Raw genomic sequence first — 20124 nt, 5'->3', positions numbered from 1 at the left:
GCTGCATAAACTTGGACAAATTCGCTTGCTAACTGAATTAACAAGCGTGGTGTCAGCCCGCAGAAGCAAACATGAATAGGTTACACTGAATGACCGCAGGTAACCACTGTCAAAACGCTGGCGCGAACGAGTGCGGCCGCCGCAGCGAGCGACGGTTCGTGTGGTCTATCGCTTCAACGGAAACTGAGCGGGGAAAGCACAGCGTATACAAAGGTTACAGTCGTGTGGAGATCGCTTTCAAGATGCGGTGCGCGTGACAATCCCGCACCGGCGCAAAGTACGCAGTTCTTAGAAGAGTAGAAGTCACCCCCCTTTCTCCCTCCCGTGATGCCTTCCCGCTTTCCTCCTTTCGCGTGGGAGATTGCGTCAGCAGTTCCCGTTGCGCCCGCTTGCAAGATACGCATTTGGTGCCGCAGCACAGCGTCGAACCGCCTACCTCCCTCCCATACCCCTCAGGCCTCTCGCGCGACGGAGGAAGTCGCGTTTGCTCTCGGCCGTGCGTGCGCTCTCCGTGAACGCGCGTCCCCCGCGCGCTTTCACTCGCACATACGGCGCGCGGGGACGATTTTATCGCCCTTGGACTTAATACGGAACCTCACGCCGATGGCAGAAATCCGCTTGAAATGTCCACATAATTGCAATCGCAATAAAAGCAACCAATTTACGTCGATACTGTATGCTTTATGGTTTACGGCTCAACAACGCTGCTTTTATCTGAATCCATGCCCCCCTTTAGCATCTTCATATACTTCTCATTTCACACAAGTGTTTGGCAATATCATTTTTTATAGTGTTCTCCGTGTACTCGATGATGAATTACGGGGCAGATGAAATATTCACATGCGCACAGGTGCTTCAGCTCAACCGCAATGTTAAGGCGACAAACTACTCGCAAAAACGTTTTCTTTAATACTCGTTACAGCTAAATGAAACATCCACATTTATGTTACACCCCGCTGTACGACGAGATACGGTCGAAGACTCCGTAACCATTACGTCCCCGCAATGCTTAATTCAATTCCGCAAAGCATACAAGATGTGAAGACGAAATGTGGTCTCAGAAAGGCTCTTAGACACATTAATGCGTGATAAGAAGCCTGTCGTGTTTTTTTTGTTGTTTTTTGTTTTTGTCTGTCTGTTTTTTTTATTCACTGTTGTCTACAACCTAACAACTTGTTACTGATGGCTCTGTCGCTGTCTGCCAGGCACTGCCGTTCAAGCCCACTGCGGCTTTGGCAGGCCCGATTCTTGTACTGTACCATACTCAAGTCATCAATAAAGTATTATTATTATTATTATTATTATTATTATTATTACAGAGCTTTAGCTCCTCTTCTGAAATAAGCTTTAATTCTTTTCTTTGATAGCTCATTTCTTAAACTTTTTGCCCACCATGCATTTGTAAAAACAGTGCATTTTTGTGCAAGATAAGGCGATAACTGTGAGCACAAGAAAACACAAAAATAGCTCATATTGTTCTCAATGAATAGTAGAATTACATAAAGCAAAAAATATAGTGTAACATTTCTGTTTTAGTCTCGCCAAAAATTCCAAAGCTGAGTTTCAGTTTGACCATTCTCAATGAAGAAACTTTTGAAATATCTTGCTGAATACATTTGTGAAAAACCCTGGAAGTTGTTCCTTTAAATTCGGGACATGTTAAAGCACAAGCATGCCTAATTTTATAATGATCTGGCTACATGAAATGCACATATTTTAGTGCACGAACTCTCAAAATGCTACAAAATGAAGAAGAAAAACGCATTTGAAACTCGAAAGTTTCAAATTGAAAGTCGCAGCGCTCTAAAAACGTGGCAAACGCTTGCCTTTTTTATTATTTCTTGCGCCGCAGCAGCACGGACAACATGGTTATTGGGCGAACGAGGGTTGGCCGAGCTCCTCATGCAATCCGCAATGGTGAATGGCCGCGCGTTGTTGGGCCGCGAGGCGCTAGAAGACGGCGAACTTTCGGGCTTGTAACCGAAACTTTCGAAGAATGAATCGAATTCTACCGGATTAGATTTGGTCTTCGAATCAAATAATCACTACTAGTAAATTCGAACATTTTTCGAATGCGTTTCGAATATTTTGAACTGTCGACTGCGCCCAAATGAACATGAACTTTGAGCGATAGTCTCTAAATTTTCACTACGTAGTGAAGCAGGCTTGGTCACTTGGGTACAGCGATCATTCGTGCTCTCTGAAAAGTCCTGTGCATGCGAAGAGACTACTTGTTTGCTCCTAATGCTTAATTTGTGCTTTGTGACCACCCTGTATCAACATACTTTGCAGTCGACGCTCTAAAAGTGCACATTCGACATGTCGCAAGGACGCCATTTCACCATCTTGCTTGCCTGCCAACAACTAGGCCGCATACGAGTTTTAGCCGTCTCCTGACTATACACGAAGCATCGCTACCATCGAATTACGTCCCTGCAGCATGGCCTTCGTTACCACTGTGGTCTCTGCATTCACCTCGAATATGCCTCACCATTCCAGGCGTGAATAAGAAGGCACAAATGCCGTCAGCAGCATTCAAGCAGGCAGCATTATTGCTACTACATGAGGTTCACAGTGACCGCTTACATGTTTACACAGATGGGTCGGTCATGCACTCCAGTTCAGCAGCTGCAGTATTTGTCCCAGCAAAATCTAGAGTAATAAAATTCCGGACATCGCACTTGACATCGACGACGGCTGTCGAACGTACAGCTCTGTGTGCAGCAATGAAATTTATCGAACAGGAACCGCCCCAGAAATGGTCTATCTTCTGCGATTTTCAAGGCCGCCCTCCAGAGTCTGCTCTCTGCACTACGCCGTGGACCCCACGAGCGACTTGTCGCGGACACACGGGAAATTTACCATCAAGCAGTTGACAAAGGACATGACATTTTCTTTCAATGGCTGCCAAGTCACTGTGGTATCTTTGGAAACGAGCAAGCGGACGCAGCCGCTCGATCCTCACATACCAGTACCGATTTCGTCGCTATCCCTATGTCCAGAACAGACGCAGCAAGAAAGCTCCGTGCGCTTGCTCGCGAGCTTACGTTAGCCCACTGGAATTCAACGGACTTTAAAAACCAGCGCCTCTGTTCCCTGGATCCTAATCTGAAGTTCCGCCTTCCACATGGCTTACGACGACGGGAGGTAACTCTCATTTGTCGCCTAAGACTTGGAGTAGCATTCACCAACGCGTACCCCTACCTGATGGGAATGGCCACAAGTCCAGATTGTGAAACTTGCGGGTGCAAAGAGACGATAGCACATCTTCTGTGTGATTGTCGTCGTTTTAGTGCACAAAGGAAAGTCCTCAGAACCACGCTCGACAAGATAGACAGCCGTCCCCTTACGGAAGCCAGAATTCTTGGTCCCTGGTCCCAGCCGACGTCGGAACGAACTGCTTTAAAAGCGCTAGTACGCTTTTTGAAAGAAACAGGACTTCATGAAAACCTATAGCATTGTGCGGACAGATGTGTTTTTTTTTGTTCTTTTTTGTTTTTGTTTTCTTTTTAATCTTCTCTTGTTTTCTAATCTTTTCTGCCCTTACCCCATCCCCCCGTGCAGAGTAGCCAACCGGACACTTAACCTGGTTAACCTCTCTGCCTTTCGCCTCTTATTTTCCTTCCTTCCTTCCTTTAATATGCAACGCTTCATAACTTATTATGTAATATCAGGAAGTTGCTAATTTGAAAAGTATTGGGATGTGAACATCGCTTTATAATAACTGTGATACTGGCTATTCATTGTTCGAAAAATATTCGAAAACTGTTTCGTATTCGATTTGATTCGCCTCTTACACTATTCGATTCGTAATCGATTCCGTCTCAAAAATCACTATTCGCACACCCCTAAAAAATGACGTGTTTTCTACGTTTCTCGGAAAATCGCAGTTCATGTTCTTATTTCAGAAATACCTTGGGCAATGTTCCGTCCTCCATTTTTCCAGCGAGGAGTTCCTCGGTAAGATATACACTCTCTGCATATATTTTTGTGAGATTAGGTGAAGTCACTAATATAGAATGTGCAAGAATCTGATAGCACTGCGACGCTCAGCTTTCATGGCGCAATGTGTCACTAAATTAAGGAGTTTGGGAAAAATAATGGGCGTGTGTTTTTGGTGGCTGAAACATGGTATAGAGATTTCGCTATATGAGAGTTTAGGAGCTGCAGCTTTCTTAGTAGAGTTAGTTGAAAAGTTGGAAGCAAGTCCAGCAATCTGGGACATCGACTACTGCGGTGAAGCCGACCCTGGGGCAATGCGGTCGGCGTAACTCTATGGGCAGCATTTAAAAAAAAATTGATTGCTGAGCAATGGCTCTTTTTCGCGATTTGCTCTTTAGGCACTCAATCACGACAACCTTCTCACGCTATATGTCGAGTGCAGTTTAATTCCGCCGTCTAGATTTTTTTCCTGGGGCACTTTTATAGACCCATTTAAAATACCCGCCGGGGTGGCTCAGTCAGCTAAGGCGTTGCGCTGCTGAGCACGAGGTAGCGGGATCGAATCCCGGCCGCGGCGGCCGCATTTCGATGGAGGCGAAATGCAAAAACGCCCGTGTGCTTGCGTTGTAGTGCACGTTAAAGAACCCCAGGTGGTCAAAATTAATCCGGAGCCCTCCACTACGGCGTGCCTCATAATCAGAGCTGGTTTTGGCACGTAAAACCCCAGAAAGAAGAAGACCCATTTAAAATGCATGGGGTGATTTTTAAACCTCATTTGCTGCACAGTAAAAACTAATCCGCTAATTGCACTCTAGTGGCACATACTGTAGGTCTCTCTATATATGTAGGTCAAGTTTGGTTTTTTTCCGCTGGCTGAATTTTTTTCCTGTGGCGCTTTTGGTTGGGTACTATGCGGCAAAGCATCTCTACAGAGGCAAAAGATTCGTCCGCCGTTGAATTGATGGGAAAGAGCTTGTGGACCATGCTAAATATGGACTCGAATGTGCAGCTGTGATGCATATTTGCGCCCTGGCGTATAAGGAAATATAATGGTGTCAGATTCTGCAAGAAGGAGCGGGCCAAATGGCTTTATGGAGTGCCATCGAAGCACTAAGAACGGCTGCCCGGCCCCTTTTTCTCAAGTTTTGGCGCATGGTAAAGTGTTTCATTTGGTATTTAAAAAGATGAGGTATTTACAAAGATGTACTATTAGGCAATTTTTTGACACAAAAGGACATCGCCAAATAGAGCACTTGTTACTTGTGTTTACTTGACAGTGCAATGGGCCGACAATGCGAAGGCTTGAATATTATCAGTGTAAAAAAAATTAAAGGGAAAACTCCAGATCTATAGAACGCGTGACAGAACGAAATAAAGAGGAAAAGAGAGTCCCCGTGTTACAGCGAAAATCAGCAGCTTCGTCTCGTTTAATAAACGATAACATTTTAGTTTTAAATGCCTAAGCATTTCTATGCCTACCAAATGAGAAATTTGACCGTCCTTCACGTAAGACGAATGCAATGGCTCATAACCACGTAATGCAGAGGCTACAAGCGCTCAGCGAAGTGAAGCGTACAGCGCATACATTAATTGAGGTCACCCATACAATACACAGAACAGCACATATTTCAATAAAGAACAAGTTCAAAACAAGCATCCGAACCATAAATAAAACAATGCTTGCCCCCCTCAGCAATTGTAGTGGTAGTTTTGCAACAGCTTAGCTGGACATCCGGGTTGATAAGGACCGATAATAGTCGATAAGGGTCGCATCGTGTTCGATAAGGTTGATAACTATCGATAAGGGTTAATAAGGGTTTATGCTGGTCGAATCAAATTTCATAACATTGATAATGACACCGGGCTGTGTGGCGATTTACAAGCGGCAGAATGCTTGTGCACACTTAGACAACTTCCAGAGGAGTTTATGCGTGATTTCTTTTTTCAGTTCCGAAGTAGAACTAAAATCATGCGTGCCTGTTAAGTGTACGCAAATCTCGCAAGTTATACGCGAAAGTAAGGTTGTGCAGGCTTGAGAAAGTGGAGCCGCAACTGCTGAACTACACCAGGTAAATTATTGTACGGCCTGCTGTGAGCCACACGATTGCTTAGCTGCCCAGATAGGTAATCGCTTGACAATACTTCTCGGAGCCCCACCTTGTCGGGAACATTTCCTCTCGTGAGGTGACTTACGCCTACCGAATCTTTAGCAATGAGAAGAGGTAGGAAATTGCTTCTTGGGATGTAGCCGAGGCAATGGTAGATGTGATTAGCAATGCGGTATATGTAAGTAGGCTGACTGGGATTATTACATTAAATACGCCGACGTACCTAGGTTAAGTCATGGTGGAAATTACAGAGCTCTTTATTGTATATATGATGAAGTCATGTGAGAGTGTCTCTGCTAAAAAGTTACAAGGTTATTAATATCAGGACAGAATAGCCTTCTGTTAAGCTGTTGGCAAAAATACTGCGTACGAAGTTCTATTGTGGTTTAAACTGCAACGTTATCAGCGCTTCGAAAAGGAAGTGACTACAAGTCCATCTTTCTCGGGCGTTCATTTCACCTAGGTACGACCGCCTGACTCGTGACCTTTATATTTTTAAATCTGCCCCGATGACGTAAGTTACGTTGCGGAAAAAAATAAATACCCTTTCTAAAGAATGAACCATCAAAGCGCGGTACGTTGGCGCAACTCGTCATGGTGTGATCACGATAAGAACGACAGCCCGTTGTTAAAAATGACTTGTCACTACCCGGTTTTTCTTTTTTTGTCAAGGACGCGACTAACCCGTAGAAGGGTAATCCCGACCTTGGCATGATGCTTGCGACTTTTCTGATTCCGGACGAGCGCATTCTTTGTGTGTAATTCAGGCGCCTGGGCCGGTATTTTGTAGCGATGCCTTTAAAGTAATAATGCCGTTTTGCGCTTAACGCGCTTTGTCAGTGGTCAGAGCGACGGTCCGCTCGCGTTGTCAACGATGATATCGGGAGCAGACCGTCGCTCTGACCACTGACAAAGAGCGATAAGCGCGAAAAAGCATTATTACTTTAAAGGCATCGCTACAAAATACCGGCCCTGGCATCGAAAGGCTTACACCTTTAAACAGCGAAAGGCGTTCACAGTCACTTCGGTAGCTCCATTGAAAGCGCGGACAAACAGTCCAATTTCAGCACAAGCGCTCTGAACCAAGACACATACTTGCGAGAAAGGAGCTCCAATATTACCCATAGCGAGAAATGGATCCACAAATGACACCTCATTATCCCGATGTACTTATGAGCCGCACTCTGCTGTCTGTATGCCGTATTATGACAAAAAATATAGTTTGTGCAGTGTCAGTAGCCTAAACGTAAAACAGGAAATTTAAGTCATCACAAAGACTGTCATATATCATAAATTGCAAGAAAAAAACTGAAACTGTACTTCATAATACTCGCAATGCAAACTTCGATGCATGTGATTCATTTCAATTTCCTATCTGTTCCAACCCGCCGTGGTTGTTGAGTGGCTATGGTGTTGGGTTGCTGAGCACGAGGTCGCGGGATCGAATCCCGACCACGGCGGCCGCATTTCGATGGGGGCGAAATGCGAAAACACCAGTGTACTTAGATTTAGGTGCGCGGTAAAGAACCCCAGGTGGTGCAAATTATTCCGGAGTCCCTAACTACGGCGTGCCTCCTAATCAGATCGTGGTTTTGGCACGTAAAAGCCAATAATTTAATTTTTTTAAACCTAGATGTTGCTAATCGTAGTGGTTAAGGGGAAATAAACATACACTCTTAGCGCGCGCAGAAACGACGCCGGTTTCTATTGAGGGGAGCTTCGCGCCGTGACGCAGCAGACCCCTTCAAGCATTGACAGTGCAGCATGCTGCCGGCCGAAGTATACAGGCGGGGGTGCAACTCGGATGTGGCGGGGGCTGCCCTTGCAACGCGAGGATAATTGGATGTGACGTACGTTCGCGCCGAAGATTAAAAAGATTCTTGACATTAGACAGTTTTAGTTACACGCACGTAGAGGCTTTGCGTACGTAGAGCTTCTACGTGTAAGCAGTGCGCATGCGCAGAACGTAGCGGCCGCGCGCTGGTCTCACGGACGTATACGTGAGATTCGATTTTTTGCGTGCGTTTTTTGCGCACGTAGACAGATTCGCGCGGGGGTTTCGCGAGACCACGAACAAGCGATAGCGTGCTGAGCACGCGCAGATGGCTGGCATGGAAACACGGCGACAGGATGGCTGGTCATCTATTTCATTCCATGTCAACGATGACAGCAGATAACCCTTGCACAACACACTTCCGGGCATTGCGGAGACGATGACCGGCACGCATCAATGCACATCACTGGTTTGGCTGAAATACTCACCTTGAATTGAATTGGCTACCGCAGTGTTCATATTTCCCGATAGATGTAGCTACGTGGTGCGTCGCGTACGTGTAGCTAAAAGCGTTTCATATGGCGTGCACGTAAGGTACGTAGACTGTTCACGTTTGCGTACGTGAAGTCTCCACGTACGTGTAACTAAAACTGTCTATTAAAGCGATAGTTGTGCACTATGACGTAGCCAAACATGGCGGGCTTTAACGGTGGATCATGAACGCTATCACAGAGAAGGTTTACTGCAAAGAGTTATATGGCGGGTAGAGGGGCGGTGGGGTTTAAAGCGATATCTCTGTAGCGGCCACGCGCAAAAAAATTGTACCTTAAGTATCCTTACGTGATTTGAAAGCGAAAGCATTACGACTTCTCTTAGACATTACCAATAAAGACTTCTTAAGTATTACAATCTGTTTGCGATCCTTCCGTCGCTTTCTTTTCTCTTCGTTCATTAATGACCAGATCACAACTATTGAGAACTCATCGCCAAGTAGCTACTAGTTAATCTGGTAATCCACTTTAATCCACCTTAACCAAATTTAATCCATTGTAATTTAGTTTACTTCACCTTAATTCACTTCACTCCACCTTAGATCACCCTACTCTAACTTGTTGTAACTTTAATTCACTTCACTGTAATTCACCTTAATTCACAATAACTACCCATAATTACTACTAATTAACGTTGTCATACCATTTACTATCTTCTCTATTACTACTGGCTGCATTCAAGACGCTGATGACGTCACATTGACTTTAGATACCACTCGTTGTGGACGACGCCGGCTTTTCAGCTTCATGGCTCACGTAATGCTTTGGCATTAATGACTACTGCAGACGACAACGGTCCGTCTGCACGGCACAGAGTAAACAGCTTTCCCACTTTCGTTGCGATTTGCGCAGCCCCGGTGCGCGGCGTCCCGTCATGCTCAGGGTTGATGCAGATAGTTCATGCGCGTCGATGAGGGCGAGCGTGTATACTGATCGAGTGCACGCGATAGGAGTGAGACCGCTGCTCCGGCCTTAGCGGCCAGATGTGCTTCCCGACGCCGTGATGGGAACGCGTTTTTGCCGATACGGATGGTACAAGAGCTGAAGCAAGTGGTATACCGGCGTTGTTACCGCCATGTTCTCTGCTCTATGCCGAGTACAACGACTTATATCACTTGTCATGGCGTGACGACGCTCGGCCAACGGCGGTGCCGGTGGCGAGAGGAAAAGAGAGGCCCTGTGTATACAGGGGCACTATCCCTCGCCAGTACACGGGAGCCCAAGCCCAGAGTCCACTAAAGTTTGCTTAAGAGATTTAGTAGCGGAGATGTGGTTTATGGTAAATGAAAAAAAATAATAATCACGATAAGTAAGCCAGATAATGTTGATTCCACTGTCAATCTGCATCAAATCGGCACATTTAGCACATGAAAACTTTTCTATAATCTCAATGGAGCAGTCGCATCACTTATGCTAAAACACTGCGTTGGATCTCATGTAAAGCTTTCATTGTTGTTTTACTTCCTCTATAATAATTAATTAATAATAATGTAATAGTAGTAGCAGTAGGGGTAGTAGTAGCTGTAGCAGAAGTAGTAATTTTTATCGTTATCTTCGTTTTTACAAGCTCCTGGAAATGGTCAGTGGTTGTTGCTCAGCAAAAAGGACAGGCACGAGTTGACATGGAAGAAGTAGAAGAAACGAAACGGACGCAAGTTTGAAATGGAGACACTGGAGCACCTAAATCAATAAATAGCTATGATTACATCGCTGTTTGTTGATCGGCTGCTATGGGGCCACGGCTTCTTTTAGCGATGACTGGCAGAAAAGTAATGCAGTTCTGGGAGTGCAACGGTTTAGCTTTACAAATGTTTATGCTACCTCAATTTTGAACAGATGGAACAAGGAATTAAAGGGCTGATGGGGCTTCAGACCCTCCCCCCGAAATTATTCCGTGCTGGCATGCACCACCGACCAAAACAACCACCGGCGCCGGGAATCATTCTGGATGTGGTGTACAATGTCTTTTTCACGCTCGAAAAGACAATTCGGCACGCACATTGCGAACTCGGGCTGGATTTCGTCGCAACCCCCTTGGCACCTGGACTCACATAACGCAAGGAACCCCCATCCGAGCACAAACATTCAAGGGTTTTTTGATAGCGAGCGGGCGCGTTGCGGCATCTCGCTGCGGCCGCGGAATCTACGGAGCGCATGGAATTCAATTCCGAATGTTTATGGGTATAAAGTTCGCATAAACTTATGACGTGAAAGGTGAACTGACATTTCCAAAGGCGTGCTTTAGATTTTCAATTCTGGAACTGTATGGGTTTAACGTTCTTATAAACTTGAGATAACATGCGTGCACTGGAGCCCTCGTGTCCAACCGGTTTCAGAAATGGAAGCGCGCGCTCGCAATCTCCCACACCCACAAAAATACTAAATATGACCGTGACTTCCAGCTAGCAGCTGATAATTTTCTCCAAACGTATTCAGGAAGGGCGCCCGATGTGATCAATCAGCTGGACCAGGGCAGGCAAAGTAAAATAGGAGAAAACAGAAGAAAGTTAACGGCCTATTATTGAGGCGGTTCTTTTTTGCGGACGACAAGGTCTGGCTCTCCGTGGCCATAGGGACAGTGGTCCTATGGATTTAAGCAAATCCCCCCTGAAAATATTGGTATTTTCAGAGCGCTTCTTCATCTGCGAGCTGATTGTAGAGATACCTATCTGAAGAACCATTTGGATGTTGCCCCATTAATACCTCGCATTTAAGCCCGGATGTACAACACCAAATTATAGAAATTTGTGGTGACATTATCAAAGAAAGCCTAGATGCAAAAGTTAATGGTGCTGGCTGCTTCTCTATATTTGCTGACGAAACAAAGGATATTGCCGGTATCCAACAGTTTACTGTTTGTGCAAGGTACCTAAACAAGAATGCCAACGACATCGAAGGAGTACGTTTAGGTTTTAGCACCGGAATAGATGCCCTCTGTCATTGCGACTGCAGGTTCTATGTAAATGTGTAGAAACGGCTTCAGATTCTAGTCACCCTTCCAGTGACCACTTCAAGCACAGATAGTACATTTTTAACATGAGATTACTAAAAAAACTACTTGCGCTCAACAATGTCTGATGAACACATGGTTAGTCAGGTGCTTATATACGTCCACAGAGACGTCGGCATGAAGGTGTCCGAAGTCATAGACCGCTTCACTAAACTTCCCCGCCGAGTGAAGTTTGTCCTTTAAAGAGCGAAGCGGCAAAAATCAATGGAAGTAAAAGTTCTGTTCCTTCAGGTCCATAAACTCGTAATTAGAAAACGTATGACTGTTCGTTAGCTTCTAAAACCACAGAAATTTTCGCCGTTTATTCAAACAGTTAGCATCATGATCAAAATTATCGTGTGAAAACGAAAATTACGAGGACATCAATAACTAATTTATACCGACCTTGTTTATTGAAAGCGCGGCCCTCACGGCGTTTCCCAACAAACACACTCGGATATTGGGTAGTTTAACTTGCCGCATCATCTGTGGCTTTCGTTTGGTCTTTTCTTTCCTTTTTAGCTACCCGCTTTTACTTCTTTTTTGAACTGAAGAAATACCCTTCCTTGATTTTGGGTGCAGAAAATTCGTCGCCGCTCTGCAGGCAGTTAAATTACACATTTTCGTAATGATTTCTGCATTATTCCTCTATTATCTACCCAAATGGTGCTGTCGCGACCGCCGCATGGCCCAAGTACACATCACGAGTTACTTTCTGACATAGCGCAAAAAGTACGCACAACACACACGAAGACACGACAGACGCGGACGAGCGCTGCTACCAACCGTTTATTTCAGTCAACAAACCCTCCGATTTATAAGGTGAACCACGTACACCAGTGTCACGCCCCTTTCCCTTGCGAGGTGCTAAAAAGAAATCTAAAAAAGTTAACAGTACTATCTGCCTCAGGCAACAGAGTTCAAATAGTTGAGTTCGGCACTGTGCAAAAGAATTGACGCTTCGCTTATACAAATATCTGAGTTCTTGTGGATGTAGAACACTTCTAGAGCCACTCGAACCGTGTAGTTTGTTGATTTGCCTAAGATAGTGGGCTCATAAAATCGTGCTTCGCAACCACACGTAATGATGTGGGCAACCAAATGTGCATTCCTGTCCTCTTTTTTTTTTTACTTTTAGCGCATGCTCCCTGAGCCGGTCGTTTATGCACCGTTCGGTTTGGCCGATGTACGTACACCTTCCCGCACAACAAGGGGACGGAGTATACCACTCCTGTCGCACACCCCACGAAGCGGCTATCATGGCTGGTTTGGCAAGCTCCTTTCCTGTCAACGCAAATTCGAGGGCAGAGCCTGGATAGCGTATTAGGAGCCGTGAAGACCACAGGAATACGATGCCTGTTCGCGACCTTCTTCAGGTTGTGCGAGACCTGATGCATATAAGGCATGGCTACGGGTCTCGCCATCCATCGCTGGGTCTCAACCCTTTCCGCTCCAGCTCTGTTCTTTACCCTCTGCAGGACAGACTCGGCCGCCGCAACAACAAGCAACTCAGGGAATCCCGCTGATAATAGGCGACTAATCTGATTGTCAAAGCTATGCTGCATTGAATAATGCGGGCATGACTTACGGAGCGCAGCATCCAGACATTGTAATGCGATGCCCCTTTTTACTACTTTAGAGTGGGCAGAGTCAAAAGGCAGGAGACACTTCTTAACCCTTGGGAGGTACTCTCAGCAAACCTGGCCTACACTAAATTTTAGCCTGAGATGCAGGAATTGTAACCCCTCAGTTCCAAGCAATTCATGAGTGAAACTCAAACCCTGCCCAGCTTGAATAAAAACATATAAAAATACTCCCAGGGGCAGTGAAGCCGTCCTCTTTCTTTAAAAGAATGAAAAAGTCATCGACGTACCGAAACACTTTGAATACCTTCCCTCCATTATAAGCCAAATCAAGCGCGCTGTCAATATCAGCTAAAAATATGTCGCATATAATCGGAGCCACGCATGACCCAACACATACTCCTCTACGTTGCAGGAAAGGCTGCTCGTTAAAAACACTAAATGTTACACTAAGATAAAAGTCTAAAAGCGTTAAATTACGAACCGACAAACAAGCGGAGTTTTGGAAATCGCATTCGCCACTCTGTTCAATGCACTTCCTAACAGCAACTAAAAGCTTATCTTAAGGTACTGAATAAAACAAGTCCTCAACGTCGACAGACGAGCCATAATCTATGCTCTCGCTTTGTTTCACATATTCAGTGACTTCTTCAGATTTCCTCACGCGGAAAGGATCAACAACCGTGAGTCACCTAAGGCTCTTCAGTAAAAACTGACTAACATTCTTTTGCCAAGCCCGCCCTTCGCTCACAATGGTTCTGAAAGGGACATCTGCCTTATGTGTTTTGTAGAAAAGAAAACCTTCAGACTGTTCCCCTTACTATTTCTAATAGCACTAGCAAGAGCATTCAATTCGAAGTCCTTACAAAATTTGATGAACTTAGTCTTAACCCTCACTGCACTTTTCTAAACAGCCACAAAGTTCTTGTCCACTGCCACTTGGGCTTTTTCATTGAACATGCCTTTCGGTATCACAACAAATCCACCTTTCTTGTCAGCTTCTAGGAGAACCAAACTGTTCTGCCAAACTGAAAGTAACTATGTTAGACCAACTAGCCCAACAGGCGGTCCTTCCGGAACATACCACAATTTCTGCGATCATAGTTTTGTTCTTGCCTGGATCGTCTGTCTTTCTATGCGTAAAGCTACTATGTGTGACTGCGCAACATGTCTATTTGTCTTGTTTGACGCATTACATACAGTAACGTTTGCTTAAATACGTAGATTTATTGGGTACTTATACATATATTTAAACATCTTGTTGCGAGGCTTTGTGCATACAAACAGTGCATTTTGTTTCCAATGACACTTTTGTGCCCTTTATCAACTTGTATCTTCGCACTTGTATATCCCATTCTATTTTCGGATTTCTAAGGCGCGATCTTGTACGCGTTCCAAAATAGAACGGAGGCGGTCCGTTCCATCAAGCCGCACACAATTGGTCAATTTGATCGTCACGGTTCAAACTGACCAATCGTGTGCGGCTCACGGTTCAAATTGACCAATCGTGTGCGGCTTGATGGAACGGACGGCCTCCGTTCCATTTTGGAACGCGTACAATATCGCGCCCCTAATGTACATCTTGCAGAACTCCTTCTTATATGTACTCACTGTTTCGACTATATTATCGGTGTAATTACAATACACGACTGGTAACCACTGCTCATGCGCAATCTATTGCAACGAAGGACAGTGTCATTGAGGTTTTTCCCTGGCCGTTCCATATGTACAGTCACGAGCAAAAGTTTGTGGAGAGCATGCCCTGCTCAGCCGGCTCACGGTGCACCTCGAGACTAATGACATATACACCCACAATATGATTGGTTTCAGAGCCGGCCTCTCGACACAGGACGCCATGAAGCTGATAAAGCATCAGATCATCGACCGGAGCACGAGAGATACCAGAGCAATCCTTGGAATAGACCTGGAGAAGGCTTTCGACAATATCTCACACGAATTCATTCTCCAGACTATTACCGGCCTAGGGCTTGGAAAAAGGGTCTACGATTTCGTCCGATCATTCCTTAGCCAGAGAACTGCCAAGCTCAAGATCGAAAGATACCTCTCGCAAGAAATCACCCTCGGTTCACGCGGCACGCCTCAGGGCTCAGTCATCTCGCCAACATTATTTAACATCGCAATGATCGGGCTTTCCAAGGAGCTCGCCAAGATTCAAGGAATCAACCATACCATCTACGCAGATGACATCACCATCTGGTGCGCTGGCGGGAGTGACGGCCAAGTTGAGGACGCCATGCAGAGCGCCATCGACGCAACCGAGCGCTTCCTACGCCCCACTGGGCTCAGATGTTCTCCATCCAAGTCTGAGCTACTTCTCTACAAGAAAAGACCCAGAGGTGGTGGCCATCGTGATTGGAAACCAGCGTCCGAAAGCGAAATACGGCTTTTCACTGGTGACGGGTCCCCGGTGCCCAGAGTGGACTCGCTCCGAATATTGGGGATGTATATCGAGTCTAACGGTGCCAATGGTGCCGCACTCAGAAGGATCATCGCCAAGACGGAGAGTGCTCTCGGCCTCATCCGGAGGATCGCCAACAGGCACCGGGGAATCAAAGAGGACAATCTCATCCGCATTATACATGCTTTTGCGCTCTGCCACCTTTCATACTCGGCAGCCATGCATAATTGGCATGTTGCAGAGAGGAACAAGTTAAATTCCCTCATCAGAAAGGTCTTCAAGCTTGCCCTCGGCTTACCTGTGAGCACTCACACCGAATACCTGTTAAAGCTCGGAGTGCACAACACGCTCGAAGAAATAATAGAGGCGCAAGAGCGTTCACAGCTGCTCAGGCTATCAGGCACCCCGGCGGGCCGCAAGATACTCGATGAGATGGACCTCTACCCTGTCGACCATTGCCCCGACGCCGTGCGCATTCCCAGCGACATCAGATCTCAACTACACATCGCGCCATTCTCCGCAATATGCACCCCGCACACAACGTCGGCAGACGTCGGGCCAGGGGTAGAGCTCTACTCGAACATGTACGTAACAACCACATTGAGGCAAGCTTCGTGGATGCCGCGGCCTATGTCCAACAAGAGGCGTTCGCCGTCTCCATCGTCGACTCTAATTCCAAGATCACTTGCTGCGCTACAGTATGCACTTCGAAGCCATTTGTAGCCGAACAGGTTGCAATCGCGCTGGCTGTGCTCGATGGTCGCCGAGAGGTAATATATAGCGATTCTAAGGCGGCCATTAAGGCCTACCAAACCGGGATGGTATCCCCTCAGGCCCTTCGCATTCTCCAAAGCTTGAAAAGTATCTCTCCGCATTCTCTCATTTGGTTTCCCGCTCACTTGGGGTCGATTGAAGGCTCTCCCTCTAACCCTAACGAGAGCGCGCACGAGGCCGCGCGAGGACTCACTGACCGCGCCGCCTCCGCAGTCCCCCAACCACGCGGGGAACCATTGATGACGTATAATGAAATCACTAAGCATTATTATCTGTCAAGACGGGTATTCCCCCTCCCGCACCCTGCCTTATGCAGGGCGCGGGCGGTGACCCTTCGACTTTTACAAGCTCGTGCGTATCCTAACCTTGCGGTTCTTCACGCTATATAGCCTGAAAGGTATCCCAGTGCGGACTGCCCTGCCTGTGGACTAACGGCAACATTTAACCATGTGTTGTGGGAGTGTGAAGCCATCGGCTCCGCCTTCAGCGAGGATAGGTGGGCTGCGCTTTTGGGCAGCTCCGAACTCAACAACCAAACCCTGGCCGTCCAGAGTGCCCGCGATCGGGCCGTCAAGCTCGGCTTGCCGGTCCCTACGTGGGACTAGCCGGGTGGCGCGGGGTGTCCCCTGCGTCTTCTCTGGACCTCAATAAAGTTATTTCACTCACTCACTCACTCACCAAAGGTATGGTATGATGGTATGATAAAGCGTTATTACGGTCCCACGGAACGCGCGTCAGCACGTAGCGGGCCGCTCCCACGTCGGTACAGAAAGGCCGAGCCTCTCTGCTGCCACGATTTTATTTTTTTTCCTTCGCAGCCTGGGCATTCCGGCTGAAATCAAGAGCGCAAGCCTACGTGCGCGTGTTGGACCAATATAACGTATTAAGCCAATTCGGGGCCGCGCAGCTGCGCTTTAATATATTTAAATTTTTCGCTGATGCCATGGTCTCCAAACTTCTGCTCGCGACAGTACATAAAAGTAAACAAGGTTCGTGAATGACAAAGATTTATGAAAATATTTGTAAATATTTGTCCTCAACTTGTTCTTTTCATGGCCTTCACGTTTTTCACACCAGCTGTATGCACTGCTTTGCAGGTTTGGAACTGATATAGTTCTAAAGTTCGTGTGATATTTTCATTACTTATTAAATAGACAAAAAAACGCGGAAGCATTGATATAAGGTATTTCTGCCACAATTGTTGGGACATACGAATATATTCTTTTATGAAAAAATACATATTTGACTTGACAGTGGGTAGCATTCGGTAGTTTGTTTACAGCCTCTAATATACAATGACATTGGCAATGACAATGCAGTTATTATTGATGTATTTGATCCCTCGACAAATTCTATAAGAAGGAGGCCGCGCTGCAACGTGAGCCCCCCCCCCCCCCCCTCTCCGAACAAAATTTCAGGCTATGCCACTGTGCAGTGAAGCAGGTCTTTGAAGACTGACCAGTTAAAGATGATTTTCTGCATTTACACCTGTCGCTTACCAAGAGCTTAGAAAAGGTGTTCGGCTGAAATGTACCAAATTTTCTTTACAAAGCCACTAAGGTGGGTCTGGCAGCTCGGCAACGATGCGGTCACCTTACGTTCAGCATCTGCTTTTCTTGCAGGCTCTTGCATTGCTGCCACTATCCGTCACCAAAAGTCCCGTGATCGGTTGCTCCCTTCACCGATCCAAGGACTGGCTTCCTACAGAAACCTTGCACTCACCCGTCCCGGTATTCGAGTCACCACTTCAGCTGGAAAGCGGAAGCAGCCGACAGCGCACTTGCCCTGCGGTGCCCCTACCGGAGCCAACGCTGTTCCAGCTGCCGTCATATCCTGCCCCTGGAACCACCGGATCGACACAAGCATCAGCTTTGCTCGATAAAAGGATCGCCGCTCCCTCCCTCCCTCTCAGTGGGTCTGGCAGCACGGCAACGATGCGGTCACCTTACGTTCAGCATCTGCTTTTCTTGCAGGCTCTTGCATTGCTGCTACTATCCGTCACCAAAAGTCCCGTGATCGGTTGCTCCCTTCACCGATCCAAGGACTGGCTTCCTACAGAAACCTTGCACTCACCCGTCCCGGTATTCGAGTCACCACTTCAGCTGGAAAGCGGAAGCAGCCGACAGCGCACTTCTCCTGCGGCGCCCCTACCGGAGCCAACGCTGTTCCAGCTGCCGTCATATCCTGCCCCTGGAACCACCGGATCGACACAAGCATCAGCTTTGCTCGATAAAAGGATCGCCGCTCCCTCCCTCCCTCTCGGTGGGTCTGGCAGCACGGCAACGATGCGGTCACCTTACGTTCAGCATCTGCTTTTCTTGCAGGTAAATAACAAATGCTCTTTGTTTGCTAAGCGCACCAGTTACGCTGCCCTCGTTGTGCTGCCGGGCCCACGCAGCTTCTTGCTCACTGTGAAACAATGTACGTGCATTTTGGTTAAACTACTACTACTCGCCGGCGACATCGAAGAAAATCCCGGTCCTAGCCTTCGTTCCGCTACTACGCAAACGTCGGGGGATATTATGTCTGCTCTTGACGAAATTCGCTCAGGACAGACCTCCTTGCTAAATGAAATGAAATCGATTCGCACTAAGTTATCGCAAAATGACAAGGTGTTTGAAAGTATAAGAAAAAGACTGGACAAGATTGAGGAGGACTGTTCGTGCATTGCTGCGATGAAAACAAAGTTAGATAACACCCACGACCTTACAATGCGTAACGCCGCTGACATTGCAAATCTGGCAGCACGAATAGACGACGCTGAAAATAGGTCGCGTCGTAACAACCTAGTGTTTTTTGGGTTGCCAGATGCAGGACGTGAAACGTGGGATCAATCTGAATGCCTAATTATACAGCACTGCAGCTCTAACCTTAATCTTGATATCCAGTCAAGTGACATAGAGCGCGCCCACCGGCTCGGAAAATTCGAACAAAGTAAAAACAGACCTACCATTGTGATGCTCTCCAACTTCAAAGCAAAACAACGTATTCTTTCGAATGCAAAAAAACTAAGAGGATCAGGCTTCAGAATATCCGAAGACTACTCCCGCAACACCCGTGATGCCCGCTAGAGCCTCGTTGAGTATGGCAAATCCCAAGGGAAAGCTTTTAAGCTTCGTCACGACAAGCTGATTATAGATAATAGGAGCTACGTATTTGATCACTCCAACAATAGGGTCATCCCATATAAAACATAGCTACCTTGCAATGCCTCCAGAAATACGTGTGACCCTTTCCCATTTCTTTACACAAACATTAGAAGCATTCTTCCAAAACGTGATTCACTTCAATACCTTGTCGAAACCACTCAATCTAAAATAATTGCTCTTACCGAAACATGGCTGAATTCATCTGTTGATGATTCGGAACTGTTATGCACTTTCCCCGATTTTGATATTTTTCGTCGCGACCGAGGCGGTAGGCGCCCCGGGGCGGTGGTGTTATGCTGGCTACCCACCGTAGTCTTACCTGCTCATTAATCAACATTGCTACGCCAATCGAAGCCTTATTCCTGGTTTGTAAAACTTCACATCCACCTGTCATATTAGGCGTATGCTATCGCCCTCCTGACGCTGAACCTTCCTTCATTGTTTCGCTACACGAATTACTTTGCTCTATAACATCCACACACCGTAACGCTTCCATCATTTTATACGGCGACTTCAACTTTCCCTCCATAAACTGGCTTGATATGTTATCATCTTTATCAAAGAATAACGAAGAATGCGAATTTTTGAACATGTGCCTCACATTTGGTCTTACACAGCTAATCTTGGAACCAACGAGACTTACTGATAAAAGCGCACACATACTAGATCTTCTGTTGACGTCACACCCTGATAATGTCTCGTCACTAACAATTTTACCTGGGTTGAGTGACCACGTAATAGTTCATGGTTCCATTCATTGCAAACTATTAATCCCTAAAAAAGAAAAGAAATTATTAACACTGTACGATAAAGGAGATTATGGCAGCATGAATAG

The 20124-nt window shown here is 46.4% G+C and overlaps 1 protein-coding gene across 1 annotated transcript in view; it reads left to right on the top strand.

Moving 5' to 3' along the window:
* The window catches only part of LOC119439977 (membrane metallo-endopeptidase-like 1), a 668359-nt gene that overhangs the window by 634689 nt on the left and 13546 nt on the right, over positions 1-20124 (top strand). The window contains exon 15 of the mRNA XM_049662695.1: positions 3909-3960. Coding sequence (XP_049518652.1) covers positions 3909-3960 — 52 coding nt within the window. The remainder of the gene's footprint in view (positions 1-3908; positions 3961-20124) is intronic.

Source organism: Dermacentor silvarum, chromosome 2 (genome assembly GCF_013339745.2).
Source record: "Dermacentor silvarum isolate Dsil-2018 chromosome 2, BIME_Dsil_1.4, whole genome shotgun sequence".
Lineage (NCBI taxonomy): Eukaryota > Metazoa > Arthropoda > Arachnida > Ixodida > Ixodidae > Dermacentor > Dermacentor silvarum.
Note: the sequence above shows the minus strand (reverse complement) of the source record. Positions and strands in the feature narration are given on the sequence as shown.